Here is a 26,234-nt window from a genome sequence, read left to right as displayed (position 1 = left end):
GAAACATAGCGCTTAACTGGTTCAAAAGTTACCTTAGTGGAAGAAAGCAGAAAACTGTAATAAGAAATAAGATTTCCCCCGAAGTGGACATTGAATTAGGATTGCCACAGGGATCGGTGCTTGCAGCAATTCTTTTTATAATTTACATAAATGATATTAAAACCTGTATCAAATACTGCAAAATAAGATTATTCGCTGATGATGCACTTTTGACTATAAGCGGTAACACAATTGATGAGGCAGCCTCAAAAATACAATCGGACCTACAGGCAATATATAAGTGGTTGTGCCAAAATATGCTTAAAATAAACATAGAAAAGACAAAATGGATGATCATGGGGTCTAGAGTGACTCAAGATGATGTATCGCTAAAAATAGCAAATACCCCTATAGAAAGAGTAACCCGAATAAAATACCTGGGAATAATTATAGATGACAAATTAAAATTTGATGAACATCTTAAATACATCGAAGGGAAAATTTCCAAAAAAATAGGGTTCATGTTTCGTTCATGCAGGCATATTAGTATGCAATACAAAATAATGGTCTATAGATCCATTATCGAGCCGCATTTTATTTACTGTCCTACAATCCTATTCGCGTTAGCTGATTCGCAAAAATCCAGGCTACAAATTAAACAAAACAAAGTTATGCGTTTCATATTAAGAAAACGGTATGATACCCCAATTAAGGATTTACTACACAGCTTAAACTGGCTTAGTGTAAAACAGAACATCACTTACTACACATTGAAGTTTATACACAACATAAAGTTGGGAAACTTGCCGAATTACCTAAGTGAACGTGTCAGACTAAACAGAGAGGTCCATAGCTATCAAACAAGACACAATAACAACTTTTACTTGCGAGATCTGAATTCGATAAAAAAAGTATATACTACGAAGGAATTAGAGAATATAATGATCTGCCAATTGATATTAAAAACTGTAATAATACCAAAAAATTCAGAAAGTTATTATACAGCTACTGTAAAGCGCTACCTGTAAAGTAGTTAAATATATTTAGTAAATAATTTTATAGATTATTATATAGTTGAAGTCAAAGAAATTCAATGAATTGAAACAAATATGTAAACATTAAAAATACTTTGTACCTTATTAAATTATATAGATCTTCAAGATCGTAAATAAATAAAATTAAATTAAACTAGGCAAAAAGGTTCCCTAGTTCTACAAAGAAAACACTACCTGCCTTAAAAATATGCTCTTGCTTGAAATGTACCTGGATTTGAGAAAACGACACTAACAGGTTTTTGTATCTAAAATAACCATTCGACAACTACCTGCTAACTTACTTATATACGAATACTAACACATACATATGTACCAGTAGGGTACCTAAGTATTAAATGGATATATTTACTTGAATGCTTATAACTTTTGAATTAGTCCATCGACTGTGTTGCATGAAAGCTTAGGGTTTTTGTAATAAAACAGACCTTAGAGAGAAAAAAAGTCTGCAAAAAATAAAAAGTTTTCGAGATCCTTCCTCGCAAAGTAAAATTTTTTTTATATTTTTACAAAAAAAATTCGTAATTATTGTTCGTTGTCTTTGAATCTGCAGGGCCTAGCAAAAAGAACTATACGCACAGTTTATAGAAAATTTTATTACCTTTTGAAAGCTTCAAACCGTTTTCGAATTGCTCAATTCTTTATTGAGATATATATGATTAAGTGGACCCAATTTTTTTTTTTTTTTTTGAAAAAACGGTTATTCGTAAATATCTCAAAAACGTTACCACAGAATAAAAATAACCTTGATTTTCGGAATCTGGAGGTGATTTTACATAGGAATTTCATAATGGCGTCTCTGGTGCAGAAAAAAAAACTGGAATTTGTGATCCAGTGTATTAATCAACGATTTGTTATATTAGCAACAGCAGTCACTTATGTAAAAAATCATGCTGTGCTGCGGATCATATTGTTGATCTTGAACTACATTCACGCACTAGTAATTATAACAATAAATTATCAGCAGTCGTCACACATACCATTACCGATATGCAGCCAAGCCGTTCTTTAAAACCTGTGAACTGGAACATACCATCCAACATTCATTTAACGTATCCTTTATTTTTTGAGTTTTATCGCATTGATATGATGATTTATGCTGGTTTATTTTTCGACCTTCTATGCATTGGGCAAATACGTTTGGCGGAGAACCTACCAGTTCTACAAAAAACAAAATTAGGATGGCTTGTGTCTGTAGGCAGTACAACACGGTCATCAAAACTTGCATGTTTATCAGCAGTAACATTTTCAGGTGAGATTCAAACAGATAGGGAACTAAATTATGCAGTAAAATCTTTCTGGGAAACTGAAGAGCTTAGTAATCCAGCTCCCACAACTACTATTTAAGAAGACAGGTGTGAAGACCATGTTGTAGAAAATATCATATCATATCTAGCGCCCATTCGGTACGCCTACCTCAAAAGATGCCAGTAGAAGAATTGGGAGACTAATATCATCAGGCGGTGAATCGGTTTAAATCACTTGAGCGCAAATTGCAGCGTAATACTGAACTAAAGCAGCAATACTCTTCTTATATACATGAACATATTGATCTTGGACACATGTCACCAGTAAATGTTATACCGGACCAGGTACGTGTGCATTTTTACCACATCACTGTGTTCACAAAGACGACATCACAACAACAAAATTGCGAGTTGTGTTCGAAGGCTCTGCGCCAACAAGTGGGCGCTCGCTTAATTCAATTTTATTGGCAATACAGCCTCCGTTATTTAATATACATACTTTTACAATTTTGTTCTTTTAAAATTGGTCTGACAGCAGATATATGTAAAATGTATCGCTGTATTAGAATGTCCGAACCGGATAAGTATCTTCAGTGCATAGTATGGAGGGATAGCCCTGCTGAAGATATTTGTATATACAAACTGCATTCTGAAGGTCCAGGCTACCCAATTGGAGCCAAAATCAATAATAGCTGTTTTTATGTTGATGACATGATTTCAGGGGAATTTTTTTGGATGAACCTCGCGATATTTTACACCAAACAAAGGAGCTGCTCTCTCAGGAAAAATTTTAATTGAGAAAGTGGTGTTCAAATGATAAGCGATTATTGGCAGATAAAGCTGACTCAGAAAAGTAAAACTTCTTAACGTTTCACGATGGCTCTAGCATAACAAAAACGCTTGGTTTAATTTGGGAGCCTAAATGAGATGTATTTATTCTGAGAGAAACCGTTCTTAATCAGGCATGCTTAATCAACGTTAATAAACGAAACAAAGTCAACTAACGTTAATTTTACGTTCTTAACGTTAATAAACGAAACGAAATGACTTCGTTTCGTTTATTAACGTTAATTATCGTAACGAAATGATATCGGTTCGTTGCTTAAGCATGCCGGTTCTTAATACACTTATGCTAAACAAGTTCAGCTACCGCTAAATCAGGGAATTGTACAGCTGTTAAGTTATACAAGTAAACATACATATTATTTAACTGGCAACAATAGGGAGAGGCTATGTCTTAGTTTTTTCATATGACTCATGACGGGTATTCTGACTGGACACTGCCTTCTGGTGTCACATGCCTTTAAACTAGGCTATGTCAGTGATAGCAGATGTAGGAAGTGCGGGTTGGAGGAGGAAACGATCGAGCACGTCCCGTGCTCGTGCCCTGCGCTTGCCAGGCTAAGACTTCAGCTATTAGGAGTGATACAGCTGTCAGATCTAGAAGCAGCAAGTGGCTTAAGTCCTAGGAGGCTTCTAGTTTTTGCCAAGAGGACGGAGTTATTTTATAACATAGGTCCTGGTTTTTGATAGGGTTTTTCAGTTTGATCCTTAGAAACAAATTTATGGTAACACTACGGACTCAATCAATCTACGTGAGGTCCTCATGGACCGGCCAGTTCAACCTAACCTAACCTTCATATGATAAATCAACCACCGCTGATTCAATTGTAAATACATGGTAATTTAATTGCAGAGCGAACTATTAAGTAGTCATGTAAATCAACTTTTGTCACTTCTACTGTCATTCTGTTGGAATTGGCGTTTCGCATCGGTGGCGCGAACAAAATTAAAGCATTGAAATATTTTGTATTATAAAGTCAAAATATATTACAATTAGCAAGCAATAAATTCAACATAATTTAAACTTGTCGTTTTTCATCATTCATCTTGGTGTTTTTTGGTGGTTGAAAATGGCTGCGTTAATAAGATAAACGCAAACTCACATTCGTATTCGATTTTCTATTTCATTTTTGGATTACTGATACTAGTGTCATTTGGACTTCGTATCGCGCAAGGGCTACGGCAACAAGCAAACCCTTAATACGTATAACGTACACTGGCTGCTAAAAAAGCTTAGTGGCCACGAAACAGCAACTATTCTTGCACTTGGTTCCAAGGAAATTGCACCTGGTCCCAAAACCTCTTGAAATTATACTTATATCTCTTGGGATATAATATTGTTATCTTTTAAAGATATCTTTGTATTTACTAGAACACTTTCTATACCACACTTGCTTCTGATACCCAAGGGAGAAAAACAAGTTACTTTAGTTATAATATGTATATTTATTGAGATGCTTATTCGAACGCAGTTAAAAAGCAAGTCACTAACGATTTCATTTGAACAAAGTGAATGTGTACAAAGAACATAGAATAAAGAAAATCAGTGCTGCATGAATATGGACGTTGAATATACATAATTATCGAAAGTACTCTTTCCTAAAAATAATTTCCCAAAACAGTTTTTGAAAATTTTGAATTTAAGAACAATTTTTTTTTACCATAAAAATGTTCGGTACTTTAAAATAAAAAACTATTTTTGAATTTCAGCTATTATAGTAGTAGAAAGTTCTTTTGCAAATTTTATTTGGTTATTGTTATATAAAAGCTTATATTATTTAAGGTAATACCTGGTAGTGAAATTTTCTTTTGAAATAAATAACTTGAATGTAAAACGCGTATTACTATTAAAAATAATTCGAAGTCATAAAAATTCCCATTTATTTATTTCCAAGTTAATAAAAAATATGAAAATAAACAAATAAAATTTGCAAAGAATTTAATATATAATTATAGATATTTTACTATGATCCTGAAAATTTCGTTGAGTTTTCTTCAATACTTTTTTAAATAATTTTTTAATTTAAAGTACCGAATATTTTTGTTGTAAGTTTGGTCCTTAAAACAAATTTACGGCAACACTACGGATCAATCAGTCTATGTGAGGTCCTCATGGACCGGCCAGTTCAACCTAACCTAACCTTCATATGACAAATCAACCACCGCTGATTCAATTGCAAATACATGGCAATTTAAGTGCAGAGCGAACTATTAAGTAGTCATGTAAATCAACTTATGTCACTTATACTGTCATTCTGTTGGAATTGCCATTTCGCATCGGCGCACAGTGTTTCGTGTAGAACAAGCTAGCTGGACAAAAACAAAGTTCTTATTCCAAGAAAAGTGTAATGAGAAAGGAAAGAAAACAAACAAAATAACGGGATTTTTGCTCTTTTTTGATATTTCTGCTCATATATATTGAGTAATTGAAGTAAGAAGGCAGGAGTGGCCGTAAAATGCATTGATTAATTTGCAAAATTCTTGTTGAATATTAAGGTTCATATTTCTTTTAAGTGAACACTTTTATATAATTTTTTTGATGGATTCTAAGCTCGAAGGTAAGTAAAATTTTTTAATAGTAATTCTTTCACAATTAGAGTATTTTCAATATATTTAACATTCCGTTATTAAGAACAAAAGGTATTTTTTCTCTATATTTTTATTATGGACAAAAAAGTTACATACATCCGCGGACATCTGGGCTAAATTTTACATACGTTATAGCCGCAAGTATTCTCTAATAGTCAAAAGAAAATCCATTGCGAATTCTTTGCACATCTATTTTTAATTTTTTTTTGTAGATTTAGTTATCTCTACATATAAAATAGGATGTATGTACGTACCAGATCCGACGAGATATTTGAACCTTTAAAGCTGATCTACAAACGGCAAAACCAATTCCCAGGTACAGGGAACAAACACTTGGCCATATAACACACAAAAATAAACGCGCAAGGTCAACAAGAGCACACCAAAAGCAAAAAGGCGAAGATCACTGACTTCAACCTGCCACAACCTACCGCACCAGTCACCAAGCCATAAAAACAGGTACATACAAAGCAATCCTAATGCAGGTATAACCACACTGGAACGCTACACAAAACAACCCCATTTGTTAGCATCTACGCTAATACCTGAATGTAATATAAATACTGCACAACTGATAACAAATCAGAACGATCAACGACACTTAAGATGGCAGCACAACAATCATCAAGTATTCATCCTGTCGGAAAATCAACAACACAAGGCAGTTTAGTTATAACCGTACCAAGAACGGAGTTTTTTGACATTTGTGTTCAACATTCGAAAGAAACCAGATATAAAGAATTATTGAGTTTTGTTGTACTTTTTGTTTGTACGATTTAAGCGAAGCAGCCGAGTATTCGATAAAAAGTTTAAGCTTACAAATATCGGCATATTCGTCGAAGCTGGATCAAAAGTGGAACACTTGTGGAAGACATAAGGAGCGATTTTTGAATAAAAACTCGGAGTGACTTTCGGGTCCAGACTTCACATTTACAATAACGGTTGATTCAAAGTTGCTACCAGACCAGCCAACCACTTTTTCAGGTAACCTCGGCCCCGGAAGACGAAAGAAGAACTTTGTTAGCTGCAGTGAAAAAACCAAACGGCGTCGAGTGGATGACCTCTTGCAATCTAGAAGTCCTGGTGAATTACTTTATGCGGCAGAAGTATGAACGCGTATTCCGGCAACAGAAATGTTGCTAACATTATAAAAAAATCACAGGAAACCACTCAAATATCCGGAACAAAGATTACATGTGAGCCAGATGCAGTATGCTTGAGCAATGTAGAAGCTTTAGCATACTACGTAGATAGCAAGTCGACGACCCATAGGTACAAAACGACTCGGAAGCGGAGCATCAAGGCAGGCCATAAAGTTTATCCATAATTTTATAGTCTAAGAAAAGCTAAGGTAGAATGCTATCCAAATGAAATTGATGTGGGTGAAACACGTGCGGAAATTAAAGTCCAGTCCGTATTAGATAAAACTGTTGAGCGTTTAGTTTTAGCAAATCAAGAAGTTTTTGTTAGTTTATTACCTACAAACTTGACGTATACTTTAATCAGCAAGTGGAGTTGCGATGGAAGCTCTGACCATAGTACATATAAGCAAAAGTTTACATGCAGTTCTGACACTGATGAGTTTTTGTTTATATTTTCTTTCGTTCCTCCTCAATTACAGGATGAAAAAGGTAAAATTGTTTGGCAGAATCCTCGACCTTCTTCTACCATGTATTGTCGTCCAATTAAATTTATTTTTTCTAAACAAACAAAAGATAACCTACCCTATAACTTTTTGTTGGATCAGGTTTTATTTAATTTAAATCTATTGTCTTTTCTACTTTGTATGATACTTTACTTTTAAGTTTTTGTAATAAGTAATTTTCACATAATTAATTTAAATATTTACATTGTTATTATTATTATTGTAATTCACTTTTACATTCCTGACTGGTACTATAAAATAATTTTGTAAAAATTGTAGTGCCAGGATAAATATTCAAATAAATACAAATCATGTATGTACATATGTACAGTCACTCACATAAATAAGTAGACACCCCTTTTTGGACAATTCTTACAATTTTCGCTTTCGCAAATTTATTTTAACTAATTTCCCATAAGAAAATTTGTCACGATCTATAACAAAAACTAAATTATATTTAAAAAATGTTTGAAAAATTCGACGAATTTTCATATTTTAACTTATTTTCCATAAGAAAATTTGTCAAGATCTATAACAAAAACTAAATTATATTTAAAAAATATTATCTTCTGATTATTTTCGGCCTTAGATTTATAAATTTTAAATATTTAACGAGCTCGAGGCCATATACATATATATTCAGATTAAAACCCGGATAGATTTTATATATATGTATATATTTTAAATTTTATTTAGTCGATATTTCGACCTCAATCTGAGGTCATTCTCAAGACTGTAAAAAACAAACATGAAACATTAAAATCATAAATAATATAAAAACCTATTTATAAACTTACACTCTTGGGTGTAGCTTGTCGACTAATTTTACAATATTAAACATAAGTACAAGAAGGCAATAGAACCGAAAAAGTAAACATCCAAAAAATATACAATAATGGTAAACAAATTTTTACACAAACAGCAATACATTAAACTAACTAAATAATAGGCGAAACTCTCATAGTGCTCTCCTGTTGCTCCTGTTGATCAGTTGGCGGTATGCCGACGCGCATTTTTCCGTATCTGCTTTGTAGTTCATTCGTTTCTCTCTCGGTTCGTTAATAATAAACAACATCTCAAGTGTGTATCTTTTGTTGTAATGCTTCTCCTGTTGCATTATTGCTACGTTCTCAAAATCTGGAGTGTGCCCGGTTTCTCTGCAATGCTGACTTAAAGCTGTTTTGTTTTCATTAGGGTGGTCGCGATTTTTTAAATTTGATTTATGGGCGGAAATCCTTGTTTTTAATCTGGACTTAGTTGTACCAACATATACCTTCGGGCATACGTAGGACCCGTCATTTTTGCAAGGAATCCGGTATATAACGTCCGATTTGTCATATTTTTCTATTTTGCTTTTTGTATTACTGAATATTTTCTGGACGGTATTATTATAAGTAAATGCTATTTTAAATCTCTCACGGTCATATATTTTGGAATATTTCATTCTATTTGATAGCCCCGGAACATGCGTGGATGTCTTATATATTTTATTAGTTTTATCATTAAAGGTTTGATTGGTGTTAGCTTTTGTAAAATAGTCGTGAATATAGCCTCTTATTAGACCTAAAGGAAAATCGTTGTCTTTCAGAATTTTCGTAATGATTTCTATATTTTTTCCATGGTATATCGTATCACTGATTGATAAAACTCTCTTGATAAAGTTTTTGGCTGTGTTGACTATGGTTGATTTGTCGTGCTTTGAATAAAAATTTATCAATCTGCCCGATGCAGTGGGTCTTTTGTACCAATCAAAGGATAACTTATTATGCTTTCTTACTACCAGCGTATCTAGATATGGTAGTAATCCATCTTTATCATGTCTTCCACTGAATTCGTTTTCACAATGGCAAACAGATCGTCAATCTGAATATACATGTATATATATATGTATATGGCCTCGAGCTCGTTAAATATTTAAAATTTATTTAAAAAATGTTTGAAGAATTCGACGAATTTTCATAAATTTCCGAATTTTTAGAATTTTTTAGAGTATTGAGATTTGTAGTCCATTCAGTTTAAGTACAATAAAGTAATATTCTTGACTCCTTTAAATTTTTTTTGGATCTATGTCACTTATTCACATGAGTTACTGTATATGAAATAAGCAAATGTATGCATATGAAGTAAAATTTTGGAAAAAAATAAAAAAAAGAACATATGGCTGAAAAAAATGACGTAGTTGTAATAAATGACTGCATATGAAACGGAAAATCTCATAAAAAATTTTGTCCAGCTAGCTTGTTCTACACGAAACACTGTGCGGCGGCGCGAACAAAATTAAAGCATAGAACTATTTTGTATTATAAAGTCAAAATCATTGTGAATCAAACTAAGTGTGATATCATATCTGCCAACTGCCTGACAGGATGTTCAATATGGCTACTTTTTAGCGTTTTGATAGGGTGTTCAATATGGCGGCGCATAGGGCCGCCTATCTTCAGTGATAGAAAGAGATACAGAATGAGACAGCGATAGTCAATTACGAATCAGATGATCTCTTTGGAATTTTGACGTCTATGCAGAAGATATCACACTTAGTTTGATTCACAATGGTCAAAATATATTACAATTAGCAAGCAATAAATTCAACATAATTTAAACTTGTCGTTTATCATCATTCATCTTGGCGTTTTTTGGTGGTTCGAAATGGCTGCGTTAATAAGATAAACGCAAACTCACATTCGTATTCGATTTTCTATTTCATTTTTGGATTACTGATACAAGCGTTATTTGGACTTGTTATCGCTCAAGGGATACGGCAGCAAGCAAACCCTTAATACGTATCATAGACACTGGCTGTTAAAAAAGCTTAGTGGCCACGAAACAGTAACTATTCTTGCACTTGGTTCCAAGGAATTTGCACCTGGTCCCATAACCTCTTGAAATTATACTTATATCTCTTGGGATATAATATTATTATCTTTTAGAGATATCTTTGGATTTACTAGAACACTTTCTATACCACACTTGCTTCTGGTACCCAAGGGAGAAAAACAAGTTACTTTAGTTATAATATGTATATTTATTGAGATGCTTACTCGAATGCAGTTAAAAAGCAAGTCACTAACGATTTCATTTGAACAAGTTGAATGTGTACAAAGAACATAGAATAAAGAAAATCAGTGCTGCATGAATATGGACGTTGTATATACATAATTATCGAAAGTACTCTTTCCTAAAAATAACCCCCAAAACAGTTTTTGAAAATTTTGAATTTAAGAACAATTTTTTTTACCATAAAAATGTTCGGTACTTTAAACTAAACAACTATTTTTGAATTTCAGCGATTATAGTAAAGTATCTATAATTTTTTAGAAAGTTCTTTTGCAAATTTTATTTGGTTATTGTCATATAAAAGCTTATATTTTTTAAAGGAATTACTGGCAGTGACATTTTCTTTTGAAATAAATAACTTGAATGTAAAACGCGTATTACTATTAAAAATAATTCGAAGTCATAAAAATTCCAATATATTTATTTCAAAGTTAATAAAAAATATGATAATAAACAAATAAAATTTGCAAAAGAATTTAATATATAATTATAGATATTTTACTATACTCCTGAAAATTTCGTTGAGTTTTCTTCAATACTTTTTTTAAATAATTTTTTAATTTAAAGTACCGAACATTTTAGTTCTAAAAAAATTGATTTTGAATTAAAATTTTTAAAAAACTGTGGGATGATTTTTAGGTATGACTACTTCGATAATTATGTTTTAATAACTTTTATATCATGAAGTGTAAAGGGGGCTCACTTCATGTGATCTGACTCTTTTGTAACTTGTTTCTATATGGTTAAATATGTCGATATGGCCGTATTCGATTGCTTAAAGCTTGTTGCTGATGGGGCTAGCGACATTATTTGCCGTGTCGTTAATCCAACTGTATTTGAAATATCAACTAGTCGTTTCATTTAATTTTAGTACAACTTCGATATATCAGGATAGTGTATACTGCCCTCATAACGGCACAAGGCCGTTGCGTGTTGTTGGATTCCTTGCCATGTATATATCCATATCGTGGTCAGTCCAATTGTCAGATGTATCACAGTAGTTGTTTATGGTGTGAGAAGAACCAGACTGCGAATAACTACAAAAGAATAAGAAAAAAATTGGTTTAGTAGAGTAATTTAAAGGTGTACTTATGTAGTTGTATAATTAAAAGATGTTTACATTGATAAATTTATCCAGTCAACATTTGAAAATTAAATAATGTAAACGGCCGTGCGATAATTGCATACAACAGGGTTGGTGGGCATCTATCACAAAAGAAAACAACAAACGGTGACGGTCGCATACATTTTTGCTCCGCGTTTGTAATAAAAAATATAATAGTAAATAACCGCTTGCAAGACGGAGAAGAATTGGTGCAACCCTAACAACAAGTGCTGGAGGCTGTGTACAACAAGGCAGATCAAAAGCAGGTAGGAGTACGGAGAAATTCAATAGCTGGTGATTTGCAAAAGCACAGACCTACGCTGCTGCTCTCACAGCCAGCGTTGCCATATTTTTTTTCCCAAGTCGTCAGACGCCGCCCAAAAAATCGTCAAAAATCCTCATATATATGACAACAACCAATAACAACCAAAGTTGAGTTAGGACGAAGTTGGGTTATTACCAGGGGACGTACGATTGTATTCGCCGGAAACCAAAATGAGATCGCCGGATTTCATTCAACAATATTAACTTTAAAAGGGCTTTTCTGAAAATTGTCTTTGATTATTTTTTGTTGCCACATACAACACAGAAAATCGTTTTCAATTAATTTCGTTTTATTTTGTAAATAACAAAAACGTCTTAAAATATAAATGTTGTATTACATACAAATGGTACTTGTTTTCAGTCATTTTAAAAATAATTCTTTTTTTTTTTGTTTTCTTTGAGCTCGAATCGAACCTCCTATATCATTTTAGTTTCTTAGGTTTCGCGTTCATTTTTTTAGCATATTTATTTGGGGTTCAGTATTATGACAGGAAAAGTGATTAAATTTTAAATAATCTTGGGCCAGCAATATTTCTTTTAATGTATCAGTTTATTTTAGTTTTTGGATACTTTTGACGTAACCAATAGCCCAATTCACCTTTTGTTTGGTAAAATATCATCTATAGCGTACTATATCAAAAGTTGTATACCACCAACAGTTTACAATTTATAAGACGAAATTCGGGTGATTGGTGGGTAATGTGGTACGTGATTGGTGGGTAATGTGGTACGTAGGCTAATTTGGTATAATATACCATTTAACCCGAATAATAACCAGATCAGTTTTACTAAATGGCGGCCACCGTGGTGTGATGGTAGCGTGCTCCGCCTACCACACCTTACGCCCCAGGTTCACACCCCGGGCAAAGCAACATCAAAATTTTAGAAATAAGGTTTTTCAATTAGAAGAAAATTTTTCTAAGCGGGGCCGCCCCTCGGCAGTGTTTGGCAAGCGCTTCGGGTGTATTTCTGCCATGAAAAGCTCTCAGTGAAAACTCATCTGCCTTGCAGATGCCGTTCGGAGTCGGCATAAAACATGTAGGTCCCGTCCGGCGAATTTGTAGGGAAAATCAAGAGGAGCACGACGCAAATTGGAAGAGAAGCTCGGCCTTAGATCTCTTCGGAGGTTATCGCGCCTTACATTTTTTGTTTTTTTTTATAGTTTTACTAAAGAAAATATTAAATAACTTCTTTTAAAATTTACCAATTTTATTAATAAAAGATAAATAGCTCCTAAAAAGATAAAATAAAATGCCTCCTTGGTTCGTTGATATTAATTAATGAATAAGTTATTGGAAATACCAAATTGCTTAAAAACTATTAATAATCAAATAAAAATTGGATTCTAAATAAAAATTGGTTTCTTTTTGGGAATGCAGACGTTATGAGCCCAAACCGTAACGCACTGTAAACAAGCACTCCATTCTGATATATTTCTTTCCTCCTTCCATAACTTTTCGCAAAGGGAGCAAATTGCTCCGTCTGGAGGCATTTAAACAAAATCTCCTTGGCTCGATTCTGCGTAGACGACGCTTACTTCCGATTCACTGGTTAATTCTTCACATTCAGCTTTTCTAGCTTTCGCTGCTGGTTTTTTGAAGGTTTCTTTTCTTTTTTAATTTTTCTTTTCTTTTTTAATTTTTTGGGTTTCACTTTTTCGTGGATCTTCCGAAAGCTTTCTTCCAACTGATCTTTGGCAATGGTAAAATCTGCCATGGTGAATCGACTCCTTTACTGGCTGATGCCACAGGTTATGGAGAAGTCACTCGATTTGTATTAGATGTCGGTGAAGTAAGAGTACGTCTAGTCTCCGAAGTTGCGTTATATTGCTCGGAAACTTCAGTTTTCGGCAGTTACGTGCTCATACATATCATTTGCAGCAATATAGTCTGCATCAGTAAAAATATTTCCATCTGAAACCGTTAACTGCAACGTGGCCAGTCTGAACTTTATAATACGCTTTGGAAAATGGACCAATTAAATCGAATTGAGTAACTTTTCGTCCATTTTCTCTCATAAAACGGTTTAGTTCGTTGCTGTAATAAGTCTTGAGTGGGCTCATGAATGCTCTGTCTAGCCGTTGCATTTTATGAGTGGAATGCGGAGGCAATGATATCATTAGCACTCCATTTTCACGAGCTAAGTTGATCACTTCAATATATATTACTGTAGTGTCCATCTAAAATCAACATTACTGGATCTTCTTTCGTTTTGTATTTGTATTTGTATTTTATTACATTTTTTTTCCTAACACAAAAATTTGACAAAATTATTTTATAGTGCTAATCAGAACAGTGACAGAACAAAGGCGAAAATTCAAAAAATGTTTCAATAACTTAGATAAACAATAGATAATTTGTAAAATAAGACTTAATGGTTACAATAAATTTTAAAGAGCTTAGCCTAGGGACACAGAAGAGAAATAAGAATAAAGGGGACATTGCAAGGGTAGGTAGTACAGTAATAATATTAGGTTCTATCCTTTGAGGAAATATGAGGTGGCAAGAAAAACGGATAGAAGATCAGTAAAGAGAGTCAGTTGAGAAAGGAGAGGTGAGTCAATTAAAGAACAAGATTAATTCTTTTTTGAAATGCAGTGCATTACTTATTTGTCTTATTCTGGCTGGAGGGGAGTTCCTAAGACGGATCGAAGTAACGAAGAATTGGCGTTCAGAAATTAGCATACGGTGTTTAACATGTGCAAGAACCATTGTCCTCGCAAAATGAAGAAATTGAAGCCTTCGATATAGGTAATAAGGCTCCTTCGTGTAGATTATCTTATGCAAGGTAATAAGTGTTCTAAAATTTAAAAGGCTGTCAAAAGAAATGTCTAGCAACTTTGCAGAATAACAGGAAACGTGATCAAGTCTATTCAGCCCGTAAACTTATCTAGCAATGTTATTGTAGGCAACATTAAGCTTCTTTTTACTCACAGCGTCACAGTTAGAAAAAATCTCACAGCCGTAGAGAAGCGTAGGTATTAAGTACGCTTTGGATAAAAGTAGTCGAATATGTAGCGGAGTGAAATACTGTGTCCACCACAGTGTACGGAGCATACCGTACACTTTTCCTACGGTTCTAAAGATATGGTCTCTCCAGGACAATATTTTGTTAAAAACTATGCCAAGATTTCTATAACAGAATTTTCAAACATAATATTGTTTAAGCCATTTGTAGCTAGCGGCTTTCTAGGGATAACAATGTACTTCGACTTTCTAGGATTTAGACATAAACCATTCATGGAAGCCCATACACCTATTTGACTAAGGTCTTGATTCAAGTTTCTTATACATAAACTCATACAATCGACAGGACAGCACGTATACAATTGAACATCGTCAGCATAGATGTGGACGTCACAATACTTAAGAACACGAGGCAAGTCATTAATATACAATACAAACAACAAAGGACCAAGGATTGACCCTTGGGATACACCACGCGAAACGTCTAATAAGTTTGACTTTCTATTATCTACACACACTGCCTGCGTTCTGCCGTCTAGATAAGATCTGATTAGGTTGGTTGCATGACTGGAAAAATTAAACATGTTTTCCAGCTTTTTATATAGTAGGGTAGGGTCAACAGAGTCAAAGGCTTTAGAGTGGTCAAGAAGGGTTAGGAAAGCCATAAAGTTATCATTTTTGCGCTCCCATATATCTTCTACCACAGAAATAAGTGCCGTAGTACAGCTTCTTTTTGGTCTGAAACCGGACTGATGGTCCGTTAAAAGTTTATTTACATGCACATATGTGGCGATCTGCCAATGTAGGATGCGCTCAAAGACCTTCGAAAGAAAAGGCAGTATGGCTATCAGCCTGTACTCTTTGTTTTGTTTGGGAATGGGGATAACTTTAACAGCTTTCCAACATTTTGGAAAGACAGAGGTGGTTAGGATAGAGTTTATTAAATAGGTTATATGGGGCAGGATTACGGGTAGAATAATTTTCACAAATTTTGCACATATACCGTCTAAGCCTATAGCGGTGGACTTCACAGAAAGTATGGCTTTCAGAACATCACAGTCATCGACACGAACAAACTCGAGGGGACTAGCATCAACATTTACACGATCACCGTAGTTGTCAATACATACATTAGCAACCGAGGGAGATAACTTTAAAAAACTATCATTGATATCGTTAACATCTACATCAGGGGGGACAGAGAGATCGGCCTTGGATTTGCCAATTCCAATTTTCTTGATCCTATTCCTAGTTTCTTTTGAATTAAAAGCGGTGCTGAACTTATTTTCGTAGAAATGTACTTTAGCCGATCGTTGGTTTTGTGAATTCGAGAAAATGAATAAATCATTGTGAATATGTCAAGCTGCTCCCAACCTGAAAAATGGTAAGAAGATCAAGAGCCAGGGGGCCTTTTTTTCATGAGCTGATCATTGTGATTTTTTCTAGGAATAGTGAAGTAAAGGGGCACAACATTTCCAGAAGCACTCATGTAACTTATTACGATTTGGTTTTTACCTTTCTTTCCAACGACTTTTGAAAATTTGGTTTGCGCAAGAGAAAGCCCGGCTCATCATTATAATGTGAGTGGCTGAAAATTTATGCTTCTCAAACTCTTCCTCAAGCAAATCAAAAGACATCTTAACATTTTCTTTATTGATACCTTTTGATCTGTCAATCGAAGTTCCAGTAGGAGAACGGATACTTAACTTGCCCTTGTGTCGTTTACAGAAAGCATTAAGCCAGTCTTTACCGGCGCAACTATGTAGAATAGAAAACGAATTCGGAATGTTGGCTTAAATCGTCATTTTTCATTACAAAATCGTCCAAGCGTCATTCTACTTGAAAATCGTCAAAATGACGACGGCGTCGTCAATCTGTCAACGCTGCTCACAGCAACCACTGCGCTGCTAGCATCGGCACATACATACATATACTGATGCCTACAGATAAGCTGAGCACGGGTGAGAACACCAAAATTTGTCAAATCACCTTCTTCTTGCTACCAGTGTTGTCACTTCTAAAATCTATTTAGTGGTAGATTTTCAAAAAAAGGGTGGTAGATCTCCTAAAAATAGTGGTAGAATTTTCAAAAACATTAAAACCAATTTTTTTCAAATTATTATTATTCAACCATTAAAACGAACATAACAACTTCAAGTGCATTAACAACATACATATAAACATCTGTATGAATCGTATGTGTATACTGTATAGACTTTAGACCTTATCAAATAAAAAAATATAATTAAATAATAGTGGGACTCTCACCTAGTTTTTAATTCTGAAGTAAGTAGTCGGTAGTTTTAGGCGTTTTTTCAATAAACTATTTGAATAAGTATCAAAGAACTAGTATTAAAAGTTTGAACATTTTTTAGTACAAAAACCTTAACAGCTGAAATTGATACTCAAATGCGAACTACCGACTAAGAACTTAAACCTACCATGTGTGGATACGACTAAAGTTAAGTTATAGTCTCCAAATATTCCATTTTTCATAACACATAGTTCAAACATATAATAACAGTACTAAGAAAACTTAAAGAAACAAATTACTTTAATGGTATCCAACGAATACCAATAGCCCGAATCTAATGAAATAGACTTGTGCAATTTATTTTTTAAATCTTACAACTTACATCCGTGATATCGAAGGCATCCATCGGATACTGCAATCGACGGCTGAGTGGAATATCGCTCGTCTCTCGGCTGCCAGTTCGAGAACGCCCTATCTGAGAATGTTTTTCAATAACACCATATTTCAGTTTTTCTTTTGAAAACGACCTATCTCAGAACTCGATTGAAGAACGCCCAAAATGTTTTTCATAAACGTCCCAGATTATGTCACAAATTTATTAAATTTAAGCTGGGATAGAGCGTTTTTTAAACAAGTTCTGAAATAGGGCGATATTCCAAAATTTTCTGGGATAGGGCGTTTTCGAAACGGCGGCAGAGATACGGCGATATTCCACTCAGCAGTCGAAAAATCAGATTATTACAAAGTTTTTGGCACGAATTTCCCACCAATAAAGTTAAATTTTACATAAAATTGTGTAAGTTCTTTCGAAGGTACGTAAGTATTATAAAAATCACATATTTCTTTGGTGAAAATTTGAAAAACTTATACAGAGTGTGCTATACGTTTAATTTTCAACATACTTAAAAACCTAAATTTTAGGTCATTGTGAGCAACTTAAAGAACATAGTCAAATGCAGGCAAATAAAAAAGTGGTAGATTTTTAAAAAAAGTGGTAGGAGTGGTAGATCCGGATTTTAGCCTAAATAGTGGTAGATCTACCACTATAGTGGTAGAGTGGCAACACTGCGTGCTACGCTTTCGTTGATAATTTCCCTCTCTATTTTGTGTTTTTTGCTTTTTCTCTATCATAAACATAGCGCACAATATTAGCGCTGACAAATATTTATTTATTGATATTAGCGAATGATAGAAGAAGCAAAGCTAAAGGCACACAAAGAAAGAGTGGAATAATTACGTAGCAGTGCTGCCACCACGGTAGAATAGGTTTTTATATTTATGAACGCACAAAACCGCTATGTAAAGTTATAAGTATAAGTTTTACTATTCTAGTTAGTTTAGAAATATAACATTGTTGCATATCGTTGTCATATACTGAAAAGATATACCTACATTAAAAATGCCAGCAGAGTGCAAAGAATGTACTACAAAGCGGCTTCAAGTAAATGAGATGATAGCTTGCTCTTTGGGCGTGGCTATAGCTTCTGCTAAAAGTGCAGTAACATCAAAAGAAACGAAATCAGAATAATCACCGACTAGTATCGCCTGTGGTCGAAATTCGACCAATTTGTATTTTTTTCAATTTTCGATTAAGTCAATTTGCATCTAAATAATAATAAACTAAGTTGAAATAAAAGAATATATAATAAAAAAATAAGAAATAAAATAAATTAGCATGAAAGACAATATAAAAAATTTAATGTTATATTTTTGTAGCAAATTTATTATTTTTTTTTCAGTATAAGACGTACTTTATCTAAAATGAGGATTAAATCTGCAAATGCAAAAACATTTTCGGGCAAATTTACCATTAATTGTTATAAAGAAATTTAGTTAGTTTCAACAAAAGTTAACTCATACGTGTAAGTAAAATTTTCCAAAAAATGGGCCGGTTAAATTATTACTTCTCTGTAAAGTTTTTTTGTGCGCTAACAATTATTTTGGAACATTTTTTTTAGGATTTTGGTACAGACCAATATAGGTAAGTGGCAACAATGGGGACACAATATTTTTTCGAACTGAAAATGAGTGAGAGAGTAGTTCTCTCGCCGTTTGGTGCCTGCGAGCATTTGCAATTTTGAAATGGGAAAAAGGCGTTATGATGCCGGTTGCCGTTTTCACCTAAAATCGAAAACGTTTTTGTGAAGTTTTTTTCGTTTCATTTTCATCGTGAAATTTTCCGATTCAGCCAAGCTGTTTTTGTCCGTATTGAAAATTTATAAAGTGGGGCCACGTGCACAGTTTCAACTTTTGTGAAGTTTTTCAGCCAAAAATTTTACATTTTCGAATTAATGTAATGGGCATATTATAATCGAAGAAAGTTAACGTAATAATAAATATAGTAGAGTATATACGGCCTATGCAATATTTGGACTTAAAATCGAGAACGTGTTTGGGTCGTTTTTTTCGTTTCGATGCAATCAAGTTATATTTAAATAATAATAAATTAAGTTGAAATATAAGATAATACAATAAAATAAAATAAGAAATATCACAATAAATTAGCACAAAAGACAATATACAAATTTTACGTTATATCTTTGTAGCAAATTTATTTATTTTTTGTTCAGTATAAAACGTGCTATATCTAAAATGAGCATAAAATCTGGAAATGCAAAAAATATTTTGGGTCAACTTTGCAATTAATTGTTATAAATAAATAAATTTAGTGAGTTTGAACAAAAGTTGACTCATTATTTGTGATTTCATGTTTTTTTGAAAGAAACTAAAATAAAAAATTAAGAATCTGTTAAATAAAGACCTATGCATTAACGTGTAAGTAAAACTTGTCCAAAAAATAGGCCGGTTAAGTTATTACTTCTCTTTAAAGTTTTTTTGTGAGCTAACAATTATTTTAGAACAATTTTTAAGGATTTTGGTACAGACCAATATAGGTAAGTGGCAACAATGGGAAACAATATTTTATTTGAACTGCAAATGATTGAGGCAATAGTTCTCTCACCGTTTGGCGCGTACGAATATGTACATATGCTTCATGATTCAATTACTAGAGGTTTGTTCTTCAATGATGACAGATCTTTGACACTCCCAAATTGAAAAATCTGGCCGGGTTGCTTTTACGAAGTAAGGAAAACGGGGAATAATTCAATCCCCTTTAGTGAAATTGTAGTAGACAAGTATCTTTGGTACTATATTAGTACTGATAATAAATTTTGTAAACGCCAAAAGTTTTTGGGGGAATAATTCATTTTCTACTAAATATGTCGTGAATTGATAAAGTTATGTTGGTTTGGTCATTCTTTCAGAAATTGTTTGAAGAATGCCGTACGTTAGAATTTTATTCAAAAATGCACTACCTCAAAATTTGTTTCCAAATCTCCCCACATGAGCATAAGTTCAATGCATTTTGTCATAAGGGGGAGTTAATGAAAAGCATTCTGAGATGAAGCGTTCTTCAAACTAACTCTAATATAGGGCGGTTTTGTGACAAATCCTGAATTGGGAAATTGTTGAAAAATATTTTGGCAAACACAAAAATAAAATAAAATGGCTTATTGTCTTAGAACTTTATATTCCGGCCTTGACTTTGACAGAAGAGTTAACCTTTTGAACGGTCCTGCTACACAGGGAGCATTCACGTTTTTATTCTGAAATTTCCGAAAGCTCTTTTCCGTTACGTATTCACGGAAACGTTCCGGATAAACCGTTAATTTAGAATATTCGAAATACGTTCATTTGATACTACCTCACGAGGTCCGTATATGCATAATATTCCAAATATAAACCGATTCTCAAAATTCTTAAATGGAGATGAATGTTCCGAACATACGGAATTAATAGAACAGAAGGTCGATTTTTAATACGCGCGCAAAAATATCGAGAGAAGCGTCTAAAAGACGCGTATTGACCTCGATAACAATAATTCGAAGGCGGAAATAAAAGTTTTAGCTCGCTGAAAAGACATTGACGAAAAACCGAAAATTGACCCCGTGTTGCGTTGGCGGCCTTCAGCCGAGCGTATAAAAAATTACCTTGACCGGTCCACCAATGAGGTGGTATCAAAATTAAATGCGTGCAAAATCATTTTATATCTTTTACTGTGCACAAAAACATTCCAACAGCCACATGAAAATTGCCGATTTCAACTGCAAAAATCCCTGGACAGAAATACAATTTTTCTTTTCCGCCTTAGGATTACTGTTGTCGGGGTCACCTTTTTCGATATTTTTGGACGCTTATTAGCAGTAGACTCCTGTTTTGGACTTTTACCTGAATAAGTTAACATGACGAATGTGTCCATTCCGTTATGGCATCTCCATTATTTACTAATGACATTTTTACGTTAATCGAAAGTGCACGATTCCTTGGTGTCCGTACTTTTCATAAAACCTATGTTCAGCTACACTAATAGATCGTGTCATAGTTAATAAATTCATCATAAAATTAAAATACATGTTCGAAGGAATTATGCAGTTAAGTACTTATCGGGGATTTGTAAACTGATTGCTTCCTATTTCTACTACTAATATTTCTAAAATTCGCAAAGAAACAACACAGTTAACGGATGTCAATTCGATTTGGGAGCAAAATGGCTGCAATTGTCAAAAAATGTGTCTGTCGAGCAAACCTCTTATGATTGAATCATGCATATGCGTATCAGTATATAGATAGTAGAGTAATATACGGCCTATGCAATATTTCGGCGTAAAATCGAAAACGTTTTTGGTCGTTTTTTTCGTTTTTTTTCGTTTAATATACAATGTGAAATTTTCCGATTCAATCAAGTTGCATTTAAATAATAATAAACTAAGTTGAAATAAAAGATAATATAATAAATAAAATAAGAAATATCAAAATAAATTAGTATAGAAGACAATATACAAATTTTAATGTAATATCTTTGTAGCAAATTTATTTATTTTTTGTTCATCTAAAATGAACATAAAATCTGGGAATGCAAAAAACATTTTGGGTCAAATTTGCAATTAATTGTTATAAATAAATAAATTTAGTGAGTTTGAACAAAAGTTGACTCATTATTTGTGGTTTAATATTTTTTTGAAAGCAACTAAAATAAAAAACAAAGAATCTGTTAAATAAAGACCTATGCATTTACGTGTAAGTAAAATTTGTACAAAAAATAGGCCGGTTAAGTTATTACTTCTCTTTAAAGTTTTTTTGTGCGCTAACAATTATTTTAGAACAATTTTTTAAAGATTTTGGTATAGACCAATATAGGTAAGTGGCAACAATGGAAAACAATATTTTATTTGAACTGAAAATGAGCGAGGCAGTAGCTCTCTCCCCATTTGGCGCGTACGAATATGTACATATGTGTATTAGTGTATAGATAGTAGGGTAACATACGGCCTATACAATATTTCGACCTAAAATCGAAAACGTTTTTGGGTCGTTTTTTTCGTTTAATATACAACGTGAAATTCTCCGATGCAATCAAGTTGCATTTAAATAATAATAAACTAAGTTGAAATAAAAGATAATATTAAAAAAATAAAATAAGAAATATCGAAATAAATTAGCATATAAGACAATATACAAATTTTAATATAATATCTTTGTAGCAAATTTATTTATTTTTTGTTCAGTATAAGACGTGCTATATCTAAAATGAGCATAAAATCTGGAAATGCAAAACACATTTTGGGTCAAATTTGAAATTAATTGTTATAAATAAATAAATTGAGTGGGTTTGAACAAAAGTTAACTCGTTATTTGTGATTTCATATGTGCACCTCTCGCCTTCGCTCAATCTCGCCCATTCTAGTTCATCCGCTTTTTCATTCCCATATGTCCTGGGACCCAATATAGATGTATGCTTCTCCCTGGTCCGATTCTCTCCAGAGACTGCTTACACTCTAACACCCATTTAGATATTGTGCTATGCGAGATTATTGCCTTAATTGGTGCTTGACTGTAAATATAAAAGTTAACACGGTTGCAGCTTAAACTATTCTCTTCCAGGGTTTCTACTGCTTTGGTTACGGCTAATAGAGAAAAATTGAAAATTTACAAACGGTGATGGTTACTAGGACATGTTTCTGAATTTCACTTCTTCATCAGCTAGCTTCTCGGGACCTGAGTATTGAACTCGAATCTCCAAAATTCATACAAGTGGAAAGACAGATGCCTTTAACCACCACTCAGCCATATGAATGCCCGGCTGCTCGCTTTGCAATTGGTCTCTAAGTATTGCCTTTTTGTTGCTATTCATTTTATTCAACATTTAGGAACATACTAATTCTGTACGCTATTTAATCCTAGTTGTGCGGAATGTTTTAGGCGCGCTTATGGGCTTAGTAACAATAGATATTGCTTTTATTAACAGTACTTCAGTTGTTCAATATTATATCTATGTTATCATCTGTATTTAATTAGCGAGACATGTTCATATTGCTTTATATAATTGTTTTGTTATAATGGTGTGCCTTGCCTTTGGAGGTTTGGAAGCACTTCCTCCAGCCACCGCAAGCTCGCGATGTTGTCGCACGCTATCATCTTCACACCAGTTTCTCGCTGAAAACCTTTTTAACTGCCTTCGACTACTACTTCTACCGCCTCATGGGCCCATTCCAAGCGCTCGATCTCCACTTCGGTTCGGTCGACCACTGCTCCCAGGCGTTGGACAATTCTTAGTGCTGCACGGTATTGCGAGAGAGCTCTTTTACTTCCTCTGCTCCGTACCCTTCTCCACTCTTCTACCTCGTTTTCGTTTGTGTGGCTTTCCAACACGGAGTTCATTGAATCAGCACTACTCTTGCTCCCCGAGTCCGACGCATCGCTTAATGCGTATTTGTCGTCCTTGGCTTGTGACTCAGTCCTCCTCTTATCTTCTTCCTTATTGAGTCGTTCGTATTGGTCGTACGACCACCTGCCCGACAAGGCGGGCTCAGGGGTCTAGTATTATATACGGGAAAGAACCTTCCGCCACAGCAGCGCCCCTTACTGTGGTAAGGCCATCAATACTTCCCGAGGTGGGCCGGTGTCGGGAAGGCTCCGTTCGAATACAGGTGAATTTATCCCCTGGCTGTAAATCGTCCAATAGGTATGGTCCGCATAACACACTGGGTTAGGAGGTTGGCAGTTCTTGGTCACCGACATCCCGTCGCCCTCCTATGAGGCGAAACGGCGTAGATGCCAGTCCTAAAGAGCTCCACCTCATAGTCGAGCGCTATGGAGTTCGGCTAAGCCCTCACAATAACGATAAGTTGCCTACATTAGTGAGGGTATTTTAGTTGTTACTTAACGACGACTACATTTCATTTATTGTCGTGCATTGAAAGTAATTAGACATATCATCAAGAATTTTGCGTGAAAAAAAAATTCATTTGTTAGGCTTTTTTCTCCTTCCTTAAGTGGGTGTAAACTACCTTCTAACAAAGAAGTTATGAAGGTATAATTTTTTTAATTTACGAGCAGTAAAATTAAATTTACGTGAGAGTGCTAAATTAGTGGTCGAAGAAGTGAATATTTTTTGGGATAAAGCTCAAATCCCCACTAGAACCAAGCAACACTGCATAATAAAACTTGAAGATTTATATAATGCATGGAGGAAAGTGAATAAAAATTCTAAAATTAAATCGGAAACGCAAAGGGACAGAGAAGTTAAATGACTTATTTGATATAGCAAGTTCAAATGCACTGGACCTTATTAAAAATTCAGAGGACAAATTATTTTTGGAGAATCAAAGAAAGAAAGGTAGACCGGGGTTTATGTATTGCATCGATTACAAAACAGCAGTAAGTGAAGAAAGAAGAACGTCAACAGAATCATTTAAAATGGAAAGAACAGAGTGATCGTGCACTAGCTGCTTCTAGTAAGAAGATATTGTATATTTTTTTTAATATATTATAACATATATTTATTTGTACCGTCTTTATTCAGATGAAACAGCTGAACTTTCTTCCTGCAGTTTGGAGAGCGATAACCGCGAAATCGCTGCTAGCTATGACGTAAGTTATAAATTATAAGTAACGTAGATGAGAAATAATTGAAACACACAGGGCTACCTTACAAAACTATAACCAGAACACTTAATTCCTTTACCAGGTCTTGGGAGGAGAAGCTGTAATGCCAACGCCAGCCAAAAAAATGAGAGGATTTAAAAATATAATGACTCCAAAACTTGCAGCCGCTTTAGATGTTTCCAAGGTCAGTGATCGAAAAACCGTCCATTTAATTTTATCTGTGGTGGAAGCAGTCGGTCTTGAAGTACAAAACTATATTATAAATAAAACGTCTATAAAGAACCGCAGAACAGTTCAAAAATATAAAAGAATGTTTCAACATGAACGAACTTGTTGCAATTTGTTTGTACTGGGACGCAAAGCTGTTACCAGCTCTTACTGGGAATGAAAAAGTTGACAGACTTCCAATCATAATTTCATGCGGGCGTACGGAGCAACTACTTGAAGTGCCCGCACATAAAAGTGGAACTGGCAGAGAGCAGGCGTCTGCTATTTGTAAAGCTATATTTGAATGGGGACTTCAAGATCATTACAGCATTTTCGAAAAATGATCCAAGTTTATGGCTTGCGGATAGTAATTTTAAAATTGCTCTTCAAATTGTTAATGAAATTCACGTGGTAAACGATAGAGCTGAACGAGCGATGAAATTGATGCAAGACTACAACCCAATGCTCACAAAATACGAGGAACAAAAACAATATATATTGCAAGTAAATATTAATGTTAAAGAAAACTGATACAGAGCAACATTGTTCATGAGATATTTTCATTTCATTTCATTTCATTTCATTTATTTACTGACTGTATTAGCACAATAAGATCTTGTATGATCTTTTATAGTGCAACAATGGTTACATAATAATGAGTATAATTTTTTAAAACTTAAAACTGTATATATTATTCCATAAAGTAATAAAAGTGATAATATATAAGTTTCACAAGAATTGTGACAAGGACATTTTGCAACAATGATTGACTAGTTTAATAAGTAGCTAAACTCAGATTCTAATTTGTATAAACTTTACCAAAGAAAGAAAGTATAACATTCTTAAGGTTGCTTCTACTTAAGCTATTGCGAACCGAGTTGGGGATAGAGTTCCAAATGCGGATAGCATTGACAAAGAAAAGTCTTGCAGAGTTTAAATAATTGTAGCTGGGCACGATCAAGTCACTTATGCGAGCAGATCTAGAGAATGTTAGCTAGTTATATAAATAAGTAGGCATTTTA

General features: G+C 33.9%; 1 protein-coding gene across 5 annotated transcripts in view; it reads right to left on the bottom strand.

The window, feature by feature from the left end:
- Nucleotides 1–10,357: 10,357 nt before the first annotated feature.
- Nucleotides 10,358–26,234, bottom strand: part of haf (leucine-rich repeat and fibronectin type-III domain-containing protein hattifattener) — a 589,440-nt gene continuing 573,563 nt past the window's right edge. For 4 of the 5 annotated variants that reach the window (XM_067766431.1, XM_067766435.1, XM_067766433.1 and 1 more), the window contains one exon: nt 10,358–11,446. In XM_067766431.1, coding sequence (XP_067622532.1) covers nt 11,317–11,446 — 130 coding nt within the window. In that variant the 3' untranslated portion in view covers nt 10,358–11,316. The remainder of the gene's footprint in view (nt 11,447–26,234) is intronic. The other variant, XR_010949699.1, reaches the window with a different exon arrangement.

The sequence above is a fragment of the Eurosta solidaginis genome, chromosome 2 (genome assembly GCF_040869045.1).
Source record: "Eurosta solidaginis isolate ZX-2024a chromosome 2, ASM4086904v1, whole genome shotgun sequence".
NCBI classification, from domain to species: Eukaryota; Metazoa; Arthropoda; class Insecta; order Diptera; family Tephritidae; genus Eurosta; species Eurosta solidaginis.
The sequence above is the reverse complement of the archived record's forward strand: the minus strand, read 5'-3'. Positions and strand labels throughout refer to the sequence as shown.